Raw genomic sequence first — 12,854 nt, forward strand, 5'->3', positions numbered from 1 at the left:
GGAGGGGGAATAGACATATATGGTAAGTTCCTCATTTCATGCACTATTCTAATTGCATATGGCACAATATTATGGAAGATTTTACTAAAAAACTGATTAAAGGTTTTCCTGTAAAACGGGCACCCGCTCTGGAGAGGGTTATTAAAAGTCTCATTTTTGCCATGTTTCTGATTCCCAGTCCATCGTGTGAAATTCTGACAGGGCATCCATTCACCCAAGAAACTAGCAAGGTTAGTCAACTGAAAGTGAAGAACTGAGGCCACTGAAAGTGAAAAACATGAGCCCATTCTTGCTCACAGGCAGGAGCCCATTCCTACCAGGGGTCTGAGAGATTTGGCAGAGGCTGGGTGAAAGCTGAGAATGGAAGAAATTTCCCTTATGGAGTTCAAGGACAAGTCAGACTACAGTCAAGAACTCTGCTCTAAACCATAATAAAATACCACTCAACACTCACTAGGATGGCTATGATATATATTTTTAAAAAGTATTAATGAGAAATGTAGAGAAATTGGAACCCTCGTACATTGCTGGTGGGAACGTAAAATGGTGGAGCCACTTTGGAAAACATTTTGGCAGTTCCTCAACATGTTAAGCATGGAGTTGCCATATGACCCAGAAGTTCCACTTCTAGGTATATACCCAAGAGAAATGGGAACATGTTCACACAAAACCACATACACAATGTTCATAGCAGCACTATTCATAATAGCCCCAAAGTGGAAAGAACCCAAATATTCACCAACTGATGAATAGGTAAACAAAATGTGGTATACCCGTGCACTAAAATATTATTCGGCAATATGAAGAAATGAAGTACTAGTGCACGATATAACACATAAGACTTGAAAATGTTAAGGGAAAGAAGCCAGTCACAAAAGACCAGTCACAACATTATGACTGCCTTTATGTGAAATGTCCACCAAAGGCATACCCACAGAGGCCTACCCACACAGAACGCAGATGAGTGTCTGCCTGGGGCAAGGGTGGGAGGACAGGGAGGGGGCACTGGGAAAGAGAAGTCTCTGCTAATGGGTGTGGGTTTCTTTCTGGAGTGTTGAAATAGTCCTACCATTGGCCCTCTCGAGGGGGGCGTGGCTGGGCCCGGGGGGCGTGGCTGGGCCCGGGGGGCGTGGCTGGCTCTCCGGAGGGGCGCGGCCAGCTCAGCCCGGCAGCAGCAGCAGACGGGATGGTGGCTGTTACTCAGACCGGCCAGGAGGAGTGCGCTGGCCTCTGCAGTGTAGACCCTTCGCGGGGATGCCGGTGTCGCCAGCAGCAACGGGGCCCAGCCGAGAAGACCGCGGCCAACAGCGAGCCGGACCCGCACCCGGAAGAGGAGCACGTCGAGGCGGACGCGGAGGCGCTCTTCCGGGCTGGGAGTGGCGGAATCGTGAGTCCCGCGCCAACCCGGCGCTGCTCGCTGCAGGACCTGCCTCCAGAGCTGCTGGTGGAGATCTTCGCCTCGCTCCCCGGCACCGACCTGCCCAGCCTGGCGCGGGTCTGCACCAAATTCCACCGCATCCTGCGCACCGACAGCATCTGGAGGCGGCGCTGCTGGGAGGAGTATGGCGTTGGTGAAAACTTGCAGAACCTGGAGATCATGGGTGTGTCTTGTCGGGAAGTCTATGCCAAGCTGCTCCACCCTTACAGACACATTTTGGGATTGTGGCAGCCAGATATCGGGCCCTACGGAGGACTGCTGAATGTAGTGGTGGACGGCTTGTGCATTATTGGTTGGAGGTACCTGCCTCCCCATTACCCGCATGTGAATGACCCAATGCTAATCAAGCCCTCATTTAGAATTCACCCGACAGAGAGGAAATTGGCCGCAGTGGAGTGCATGTACGGCCACAGGGGGCCCCACAGCGGCCACATCCAGATGCTGAAGGACGAGTTCTCCACCAAGTGCAACCAGACGGACCACCACAGGATGCCTGGCGGGAGGCAAGAGGAATTCCGAGTGTGGCTGAGAGAAGAATGGGGGCGGACGCTGGAGGACATTTCCCAGGATCCCTGGAAGGAGTTCATCCCGATGAAGTTCATCTATAGTCAGTATGACAACTGTCTGACCTACCACCGCATCTACCTCCCGCCCAGCCACCCAGACGACCTCATCAGGCCAGGCCTCTTCAAAGGCAACTATGATGCCCACGGCATAGAGATTGTCATGTTCAGCTTCCGTGGGAAGTATGCCAGGGCCACGAAGATCACGGGTGACCCCAACATCCCTGCCGGGCAGCAGACGATAGAGGTCCACCTCATGCATCGCATCCAGCTGCCTGTTGTCCAGAACCTCAGCAACTTCAACGAGCTCTCCCGCATCGTCCTGGAGGTTCATGAGCAGGTGAGCCTGGAGCAGCAGCAGCAGCAGCAGCAGCAAGAAGACAGGACTGGGGACAGTGAGGGCCATGGCTGGCAGAGCCCTGCCCAGCCCAATGTCGGGCCACCCACTGAGGTCAGGGAGTCCCGGGCTGCAGCTTTGCAGGAACAGCCTGTCCAGTTTGTTCTGCCTGTGGGCGTGAGCTCATGTAACGAGGATTACCCCCGAACCTGCAGGGTGTGTTTCTATGGCGAGGGCCTCATTGCCCACCATGGCTTTATCAACCCCAAGCTCATCCCTGGGGTCTTCATCCTGTTCGATGAGGACCACTTCGGGTTCATCTGGCTGGAGCTGAAATGCTTCAGCCTGTACAGCAGAGTCCAGGCCACCTTCCAGAATGCGGAGGCACCATCCCCACAGGCCTTTGAGGAGATGCTCAAGAACATTCAGTCCCTGACCTCCTGACGGCTCCCTCCCTTGCCCAGTGGCAGGCAGCAGGGAGCAGGGGCTCTGGACCACCTGGGAAGAGCAGCAGCATACACTGTGGAGATGCGACCTTCTAACCAGAATGCCCACCTTCTTATAGGTGTCTGGGTCCAGTCACCAAGACACTTTCTTTGAAGAGTTCGACATATGCCTGAGTATTTGTCAGTAGCTGATGGGAAAGTTGAGCTGAGCATGTCTTTAAAAAAAGAAAAGGTCTTAAAATTAGATTGTACAACTCTGAATATAATAAAAACCACTGGCCCTGACTGGTTTGGCTCAGTGGGTAGAGTGTTGGCCTATGGACTGAAGGGTCCCAGGTTCGATTCTGGTCAAGGGCAGGTACCTTGGTTGCAGGCACATCCCCAGTAGGGGGTGGGCAGGAGGCAGCTGATCGATGTTTCTAACTCTCTATCCCTCTCCCTTCCTCTCTGTAAAAAAAAGCAATAAAATATATTAAATAAAAAAAAATAAAAACAACTGAATTGTATATTTTAAAAGGGTGGGTTTTATAGTATGTGAATTAATCTATCTTATCTACCTATATAAAAGCCTAAGTGACTGTTATGACTGAACGACCGGTCGCTATGATGCATATGACCACCAGGGGTCAGATGCTCAATGCAGGAGCTGCCCCCTGGTGGTCAGTGCACCCCCACAGGGGGAGTGCTGCTCAGCCAGAAGCCGGGCTCATGGCTGGTGAGTGCAGCTGTGGTGGCGGGAGCCTCTCCTGCCTCCGTGGCAGTGCTATCGAGTGGCGGTGGCAGGCGGGGCCTGGATGAGCAACAGTGGAGCTGCCCCCAGCCAGGCTGGGGCTCCTCCCTGGCCACCTGCCACCTTGGCACTGCTACATCCCTCAGGGAGATGTCAGACTGGATCGGGATTTCGAGAGGGTGCAGGCCAGGCTGAGGGACCCACCTGTGCACGAATCCATGCACCAGGCCTCTAATATATATATAAAACCCTAATATGCAAATAGACTGAACTGCAGAACAACTGAACAACTGGTCACTATGACCTGTGCTGACCACCAGGGGGCATGTGCAGAACATGGTGGGCATCAGCCACGGTAGGATGGTGGAGCAGGTGAGCTGGGGCACCAGACCAAGGCAGGGTGCCGGTCGCTGTCATTGTGGTGAGCCTCTGGTGGTTACTGAAAATTCTTTGCTCCCGCGCACCGCAGTCCCAGCTGGCACTTGCACCTACTGCCAGCACTGGCCCCACTTGCACCTGCTGCCAGCACTGGAGCCAATCGCTTGGCGCCATCAGCAGGTGTGAGCAGCTGCTACCAGCCTGGATTGCCCCTCAGGGCTTCTCCACCTCCCCCTACTCCGGAGGGGCGATTGGGGCCGGCAGCCACCTCTCGCACCCGCTGCTGGCGATGCCCCACTCGCACTCGCTGCCGGCACTGGAGCTGCTGCTCATACCCACTGTTGGAGCTGGTCACACTCGCACCCAGAGCTGCCAGTTGCACCCGCTACCAGCACCTGGCACCAGTCCTGACTGCTTGGCACCATCAGTGGGTGCTAGTGGGGCTGCCAGCCCCGAATGCCCCCAAGGGCTTCTTCATCTCCCCCTGCTCCTGAGGGGTGATCGGGGCAGTAGCTGCTGCTCGCACCCGCTGATGGCGCCAGCCCTCCTTGTACCCACTGCTGGCCCCAGCCCCAATCGCTCCATGCTGTCAGTGAGTGCGAGCAGGGCAGTGCTGTCAGCATGTGGAAGTGGCGGTGGCGGGAGCAGGACTGCTGTCAGGGGCCCAGGACCATTGCGGGAGGGGCTGAGCAGGGGCATGGAGGATGGGCCAAGACCCGCCCCATGCCCACCGTAGCCTCATGGCCCACAGTTCCTTTCAAGATGCACGAATTCGTGCACTCGGCCCCTAGTATCTCAATAAAGCTGTTACTTTAAAAACTGATTCAAGTTCAGTTGTTAACCCAGCATTATACAATAACTTCAATTTAAAGTTGAGGAAATTTTGGATATTAATTCCGTATCAGATGTATCATTGATGAATGTGTTCTCTCATTCAATTGGTTGTCTTTTCATTTTGTTGATGGTTTCCTTTGCTGTGAAAAACTTTAGTTTGATGTAGTCACATTTGTTTATTTTTTCCTTTGTTTCACTTTCAGAAAAAAAAATACTAAAAGACATGTCTGAGATTTTACTACCTATGTTTTCTTCTAGGATTTTTATGGTTTCACGACTTACATTTAAGTCTTTTATCTATTTTGAGTTTATTCTTGTATATGGTGTAAGTTGGTGGTCTAGTTTCATTTTTTACATGTATCTGTCCATTATTCCAACACCATTTATTGAATAGATTGTCTTTCCCCATTGTATGTTCTGGCTTCATTTGTCAAATACTAATTGACCATATAGCCGTGGTTTTATCTCTGTGCTCTTTATTCTGTTCCATTGATCTATATATGTCTGTTTTTATGCCAGTACCATGCTGTTTTGATTACTGTGGTCTTATAGTATAGTTTTATATAAGGTAGTGTGATTCCTCCAACTTTGTTCTTCTTCCTCAAGATTGCTGTGGCTATCCAAAATTTACCAAGAACCTATACAACTCAACACCAAAAGCACACAAATAATTCAATTAAAAAACGAGCAAAGGATCTAAACAGACACTTTTCCAAAGAGGACATACAGAAGGCCAGTAGACATGAAAAAAGTGCTCAACATCATTATCATCAGAGAGATAGCAAATTAAAACCACAATGAGATCTCACACCTATTAGAATGGGTATCAATAAATCAATAAATAACAGGAGTTGGTAATGATGTGGAAAAAAGAGAATCCTCATGCACTTTTGGCAGGAATGCAGATTGGTACAGCCACTGTGGAAAACCATATGGTGGTTGCTCAAAAAATTAAAAATTGTATTGCCTATGACCCAGAGATTCCACTTCTGGGTATATATTCAAAAAAACCCAAAAACACTACTTTAAAAGGATATATGCACCCCCCTTTTTTTTGTTTGTTTGTTTGTAACAGTATTTACAATAGCCAAGCTATGGAAGCAACCCAAGTGCCCATCAATAGATGAGTAAATAAAAAAGCTGTGGTAAACATATACAATGGAATATTAATTGGACATAAAGAATGAAATCTTACCATTTGCAACAGCATGGATGGACTTAGATGTCCATTTTGTTCCGTGAAATAAAGTCAGAAAAAGTCAGATATCACATGATTTCATTTATATGTGGAATCTAAAGAATTATGTAAATAAACAAAATTAAAACAGACTCATAGACAAAGAATAGATTGATGTTTGCCAGAGAGGAGAAGAATTGGGGGTCTGGGTGAAAAAGGTGAAGGGATTGAGAAGTAAAAATTGATAGTTATGAAATAATCATGGAATGTATAGTACAGCATAGGGAATATAGGTAACAATGTAATAACTGTATAGTGCTGGTTGGGCACTCTAAATATCAGGGGAACACTTTGTAAAGTATATTATTGTCTAACCACTATGCTGTACTTCTGAAACTAAAACAAAATAATAATGTAAACTGTAATTTAAACATTTTTAGAAATTAATTAAAAAAATAAAATTGAGAAAGTTGAAGGCCAGGGTAGATAGATGTTTTGCCCTGGTACATGCAGTAAGTTTTAAAAGAATCAATATGAAACTTTAGTTCTATGAAGTCCTGGTGCCAAAAACTTGACACTGGATCATGCTGGATAGTTGGTTAAATCAATACCATATATTTAAATGGTTTACACAAGGTGTTTGCAGTAGTAAAAGATGTAATTATAAATAAAGGATCAAACATTAGGAAAGTAAATATAAATTTTCTACAAGTATAAAAACCCTACTATTTATAATTGTTTTCAGAATGCTACTGACTTCTCCCTATGTTTTCGTTGCTAAGGCATAGATTCTACATAAAGAAATAACTAAATTATGAAAAACATGATTTGTCTATTTTGCCAAATCTCCTGAATATAAAACTAAAACTACTACAGCCCATTCTATAATTCATTGTTACATCTCATGGTTGATAGTGATTACAATTAGCATTTACAGGTCACTTCAAGTTCAGATCTAGGAATAGTGCTAAGTACTTAAGAGGTATTTGCAAACAATTTTAAAGATGATGAGACTGCGAAAATGCACGTAGCTCACCAAGTCTATAAGTTCTGAGTTGCAATCCTTCCTTTTTCCTGAATAAATCCTATTTGGTGATGAAAAAAAAAAAAGAAGAAGATAATGAGACTGAGGCCACTCAATGTTAAGAAGTTGTACAAACAACATAGATAGTAATGGGCAAGGGCAGATTCAGAGGTCTTTGTTGTCCACTATGCTACATTCCATCTATGTCCTGAGTTAAGCAGTCGTGTACTGGTCAATGTTAAGCAGCAGACACCTCTGGAAAGGCAGAAATTTAAAAAAAACACACAAAAATCCGCAAAACCTGCTTTCTAGTTTTAGTTGATTCTGTGCTATAAATATCCCATCCAAGGTACCAATTTAGGTCAGTGAAAGAGGTGCTGGGAAGAGATGTGCAATTGCACACCTCTATATAGTATTTCAACCATGCAGGAATAATAGACATAAATAACTTCAAGCACATTAGTAATGGTAAAATGTAGCAAAAATAATTAAGAAATTATGAATTTTTAGCATTTATTACCTTTGTTTTTAATATGTTATTTTGCAAGTTTCTTAAACTTATTTTTTTGATTAAATTTACTGGGGTGACATTGCTTAAAAAAATTATATAGGTTAAAGTGTACAATTCTATGATACATCATCTGTATATTACATTGTATGCTCACCAAATCTTGTCACCATACTCTTAACCCTGTCTACTCTTCACAACGCCCATTCCCATACCTTTTTCCTTCTAGTAGACACCCTACTATTGTCTGTGAGTTTATTTTATTTTATTATTAATTTATTGCTTTCACTTTTGTACCTCACATACGAGTGAAATCATATGGTTCTTGACTTTGATTTATTTTGCTTAGCATGATATTCTCAAGATCGACCCATGTTGTTGCAAATGGCAGTATTTTATGTTTTTTAGGTTTGAGTATTATTCCATTATATATATACACCAGAGGCCCAGTGCACGAATTTGTGCACAGGTGAGGTCCCTCGACATGGCCTGCGGGGATCAGGCCAACACTGGCAGTCCAACGCTGCCTGTCGCTCCTGCTCATCCCGGCCCTGCTGTGCCTGCCATGGGCTCACACCGCCGTAGTGGTGCTCCTCAGCCATGAGCCCTGCATCTGGCACCTGTCCTGAGGAGGGTGGAGAGAGGCAGGGATGTGATTGGCCTCCAGGTGGATGGTGGGACACCCTTATGAGCCTGGGATCCAGATTCATCCTGCTGACATTCGAGTTGGTTGTTGGGAGCCATCTGGTGGCCGCTTTTATATCATTTCTTCCTTGCAAACCCTCCAGGGAGGGGAAGCGGCCGTGGTGCCCGAGGCCAACTTCCAGGTGGCTGGCGGCACTGTTGGGATCATGCCGGTGGCACTGGTCCATCAGTGCCTGGCCCATTCTCTGGAGATTGGATCTGAAGGACTATTGAGGGAGTGAGTGGCTGCCACTGGGCTGGTGGGCCCACAGGACTAGACAGTCAGCTGAGCAGCTCCCACTGTGGGAGCGCACTGACCACCAGGGGGCAGCTCCTACGTTAAGCATCTGGCCCTGGTGGTCAGTGCTCATCATAGCAACTGGTCAACCAGTCATTTGTTCGCTTAGGCATTTATATATATAGATGGCCAGTGTGTGTCATGGCAACTCCTGCATTGAGCGTCTGCCCCCCTGGTGGTCAGTGCATGTCATAGCTACCGGTTGGACAGACGGACACTTAGCCTTTTATATATATAGATGTATCACATCTACTTTATCCAATTATCTATAGGAGGACACTTCAGTTGTTTCCATGTCTTCATCTGTGAACAATGCTGCAATGAGAGTAGGGCTGCATGTATCTTTACAAATGGATGTTTTCAAATTTTTCAGGTAGATATCCAGAAGATGGGTTTCTGGGTCATATGGTAACAGTATTCTTAATTTTTTTGAGAAACCTCCATACTGTTTACCATAGTGACTGTACCAGTTTACATTCCCATCAGCAGTGAATGAGGCTTCTTTTTCCTCCACACTTATACTCTCCACCTCTCCAACACTTGTACTCAAAATGGATCAAAGACCTAAACGTAAGACCTGAAATAATGAATTACACAGAAGAAAACATAAGACTAAACTTATGGCCCTTGGTCTTAGAGAGGACTTTATAAATTTGACAGCAAAGGTAAGGAAAGTAAAAGCAAAAATAAGTGAATGGAATATATCAAGCTACAAAGCTTCTGCACAGCAAAAGAAACCACCAGCAACAAAAAAGGCAACCAGCCAAATGGGAGAAGATATTTGCAAACAACAACTATGATAAGGGATTAATATCCAAAATATATAAAAAACTTATACAACTCAACAACAAAATAAACAAACAATTCAATTCAAAAATGGGCAGAGGACCTGAACAGACACTTCTCCCAAGAAGGCATACAAATGGCCAACAGATATATGAAAAAATGCTCAACTGCCCAAGCTATTAGGAAAATGCAAATCAAAACTACAATGAAATACTACCTCACTTCTGTTAGAATGGCCATTATAACCAAGAGAAGCAATTTACTTTTAAATAATGGCTGTATTTAACAACCAGCTTCCAATATTTCTGAGAATTTAACAATTGTCTCTTGTAAGCTGGAATAAGTCAGTCCCAGTACACTACAGGGATTAATCATGAGTTTTTTTTACTCGACCTTTATTTTTGGCGTGCAAAAATACAGGTAGCTGTAAATTGGCTTTTCTTGTCAACATACTTGCACATTCTATTGCTTTTTTTTTTTTGGGGGGGCGTCGGTTCCTGTTTAGTTTCTATTTTTTTTTTTTTTTTTTTTTTTTTTTTTTTTTTAAATATTTTTATTGAGGTATTATATGTGTACATATCTTACTATTACCCCCCACCCCACACCCACACATGCCCTCCCCCCCCAGAGTTTTGCGTCCATTGTTTATGCTTATATGTATGCATACAAGTCCTTCGTTTGATTTCATAACTCCCCCACCTTTCCCAAACTTTCCCCCTGTACTTTGAAAGTCTGTTTGATGCTTTACTGTCTCTGTATCTATCTTTTGGTTCACCACTTTATAATGTTCTTTACTATCCCTAAATGAGTGAGATCATGTGGTATTTTTCTTTCATTGACTGGCTTATTTCACTTAGCATAATGTTCTCCAATTCCATCCAGGTTGCTGCAAATGATGAGAATTCCTTCTTTTTTATGGCAGCATAGTATTCCATTGTGTAGATGTACCACAGTTTTCCGATCCAGTCATCTGCTGATGGGCACCTAGGCTGTTTCCAAATCTTAGCTATTGTAAATTGTGCTGCTATGAACATAGTGGTGCATATATCCTTTCTGATTGGTGTTTCTAGTTTCTTCGGATATATTCCCAGGAGTGGGATTACTGGGTCTATTTTTTAATTTGTTTATATGAGGTATGATGGATTTCTTTTCTAATTCCTTAAAAACAAGACCATTGTAGTGCATCACACAGTACAGTGAATTAATGCTATTGAAGTACTATGTATCATCACATATACACATATGCACACACATATGGAAAGGACATACATGTGCATTTTCCTATTTAAACATAGAAAACAATAAATTGGGGAAGCCAGTCAGAGAAAGATAAATATCACATGATCTCATTCATTTGTGGAATTTAATGAACAACATAAACTGATGAACAAAAATAGAACCAGAGACATAGAAGCATCCATCAGACTGTCCAACCTATGAGGGAAGGCAGGGGGGCGGGGGGAGGTTGAGGAGGTAAGAGATCAACCAAAGGACTTGTATGCATGCATATGAGCATAACCAATGGACACAGACAGTAGGAGGTGAGGGCCTGTGCTGGGGGGGTGGGGGGTGGGGATGGCCGGGGGGAGGTCAATGGGGGAAAAAGGAGACTCATGTAATACTTTAAACAATAAAGAATTTAAATTAAAATAAATAAATAAATAAATAAATAAAAAATAAAAAACAATAGTTCCATGAAGAGTATTATTAGAATGTACTAGAAGGTTTTGTATTTAAGATACTGTACACATTAATATCAATTAAAGTGTGAAATCTGATTCACTCAAAGTTAAATAGGACCTCTAATCCATTGAAAGTTTAGCAGTGACAGTAAACAAAAGATGGTCTCTTGTTGAAGCCTCTGCTAAGAATACTTCTCTTTCTGACACAGAATTAAAGACAAGGTCATTGATTCTGTTCCATAAACATCCTTCCCTATTATGGATGGCTTCTCCATTTTTGCCTTGAGTTGTTTTCATTCATGCTAGCACTTATCACTCATCTGTCTGAACTTTCTGTAGAATATCTTATTTTACTATTGAATAGTTCAAGATAAATGACTACTTTACTGGAAAGTAAATAAGACTCTTGAATGTTTCTTATATTGAAAAAATATTACAGGGTTCAAAACTACTAAAGGTAACTAATAATGCACTATTGGAAAAGAACATTAACTATAGCTCCAATTTTCTATTAATACTATTAAATACTTCCATAAATATTATATATTTCAAGGCTATCATGCAAGACCGATAAAGTGCCTAATGCAATTGCCATACTCAACAGTTGGAAAGTTTCAAACTATAATTTTAATTTACTATGTAATCTACCAGTCTGCTTCTGCAAGGAAAGAACTGGTAAGGAGATTGATTTGGTTTAAGTCAGATGAATGCATGTTTCCAAAATACTACATTCTCCATCACCAGAGAGGTATTGAAGTATAACTTGGATGACTACACATTAATTCTATAGTTGATGGGATTTAGGCATCAGATAAGTAGGAAACAAGGGATAAAGAAGGAGTCTCTTATCTGTTTGAGAACTGGAACTGCCTCCCCTTCTCCCAATTGCATACCATGAAACAGTTTAATCATTCAGTACCTGTCTCTTATAACAAAGAACTTTATATAGTAGAAAACTCAGAGGACTAGCAATTGGAATACCTGAGTTGTCCCAACTACTATTAGAAACTCTGTGATGCTGACATGATATTAGGCTCTATACTAAGCAAGGACTGATCTTGTGATCTCTAAGTTTGCTAGGAGATCTACAAGTACATGATTATAACATCGACTCTCAATCTCAATTACCTCCAAGATATAAGATGAGTTATACTTTTTCAACTCTACTCTCACCCCTTACTATCAAAACACGCATACAGAAAAGTGTTCCCTGTGTGAAACTCATTTGCTGAATTTTGGGTAGAAGGTAAAAATCTGTGTTTATTGATTTCATATACTAGCCAATTTGAGTACTAGCATCACCCTCCTAGAAAAGGTTGCCAAGAAAAGCTTAAACCCAGTATGTCCTGCTAATTTGTTTTCCACAGTATTAGAAATGTAGTTGCAAGGATAATGCTTTGTGGATTGTGCTATCCATCTTTTCTATTTTGCTGATGTCACACTGAGGTGTCAATTAAAGATGATATGTGCAAATCATTTAAAGCCCTAAAGAGAAAAAGGAAAAGGTTACAAAATATAAGGTCATGCCCAGGCAATTAAGGAAGCAATAAATGGAAATTAGAAATGGCAGGCAAACCAAGCCTATAAGAAATAGTATGAGCTTTAAATCTCAGGAACTCTTTATTTAGGTGGGCTGCCTGTGTACTGGTCTTCATTCAGAACAAGTCATAAATGAAGCAACATCTTTTAGAAACACAAGCATCAGATTATTTGTCAGTTTCATGCTATATCATTTTGATGTTGATAAAATTTATTAGCCTAGAAGTATCATTTCCAAAACTATTTTCTTACTAAAAAAGTAACACACTGCTATTTATAGACATTTTCCCAAGAATACAAGATATAAGGTAAATGTAAATGCATACTTTTTAAATTGACAATTATGTACTCATATATCACACTGCAAATTTTTAAACTATATATTATTAACTAGAGTCCCGGGGCACGGATTCATGCACATTGAAAGGAA

General features: G+C 43.0%; 1 protein-coding gene across 1 annotated transcript; it reads left to right on the forward strand.

The window, feature by feature from the left end:
- The first annotated feature begins 1,133 nt into the window (after positions 1-1,133).
- On the forward strand, positions 1,134-3,237 carry LOC129151621 (F-box only protein 31-like). Its single transcript, XM_054727091.1, has one exon. It carries the CDS (start codon positions 1,187-1,189, stop codon positions 2,780-2,782), a length of 1,596 nt encoding a protein of 531 aa, XP_054583066.1. The 5' UTR covers positions 1,134-1,186; the 3' UTR covers positions 2,783-3,237.
- The last annotated feature ends 9,617 nt before the right edge of the window (positions 3,238-12,854 follow it).

The sequence above is a fragment of the Eptesicus fuscus genome, chromosome 15 (assembly GCF_027574615.1).
Source record: "Eptesicus fuscus isolate TK198812 chromosome 15, DD_ASM_mEF_20220401, whole genome shotgun sequence".
Taxonomy (NCBI): Eukaryota; Metazoa; Chordata; class Mammalia; order Chiroptera; family Vespertilionidae; genus Eptesicus; species Eptesicus fuscus.

Excerpts from the sequence above, each read along its gene's own strand:
- LOC129151621 (XM_054727091.1), top strand. The coding sequence starts at position 1,187 with ATGGTGGCTGTTACTCAGACCGGCCAGGAGGAGTGCGCTGGCCTCTGC.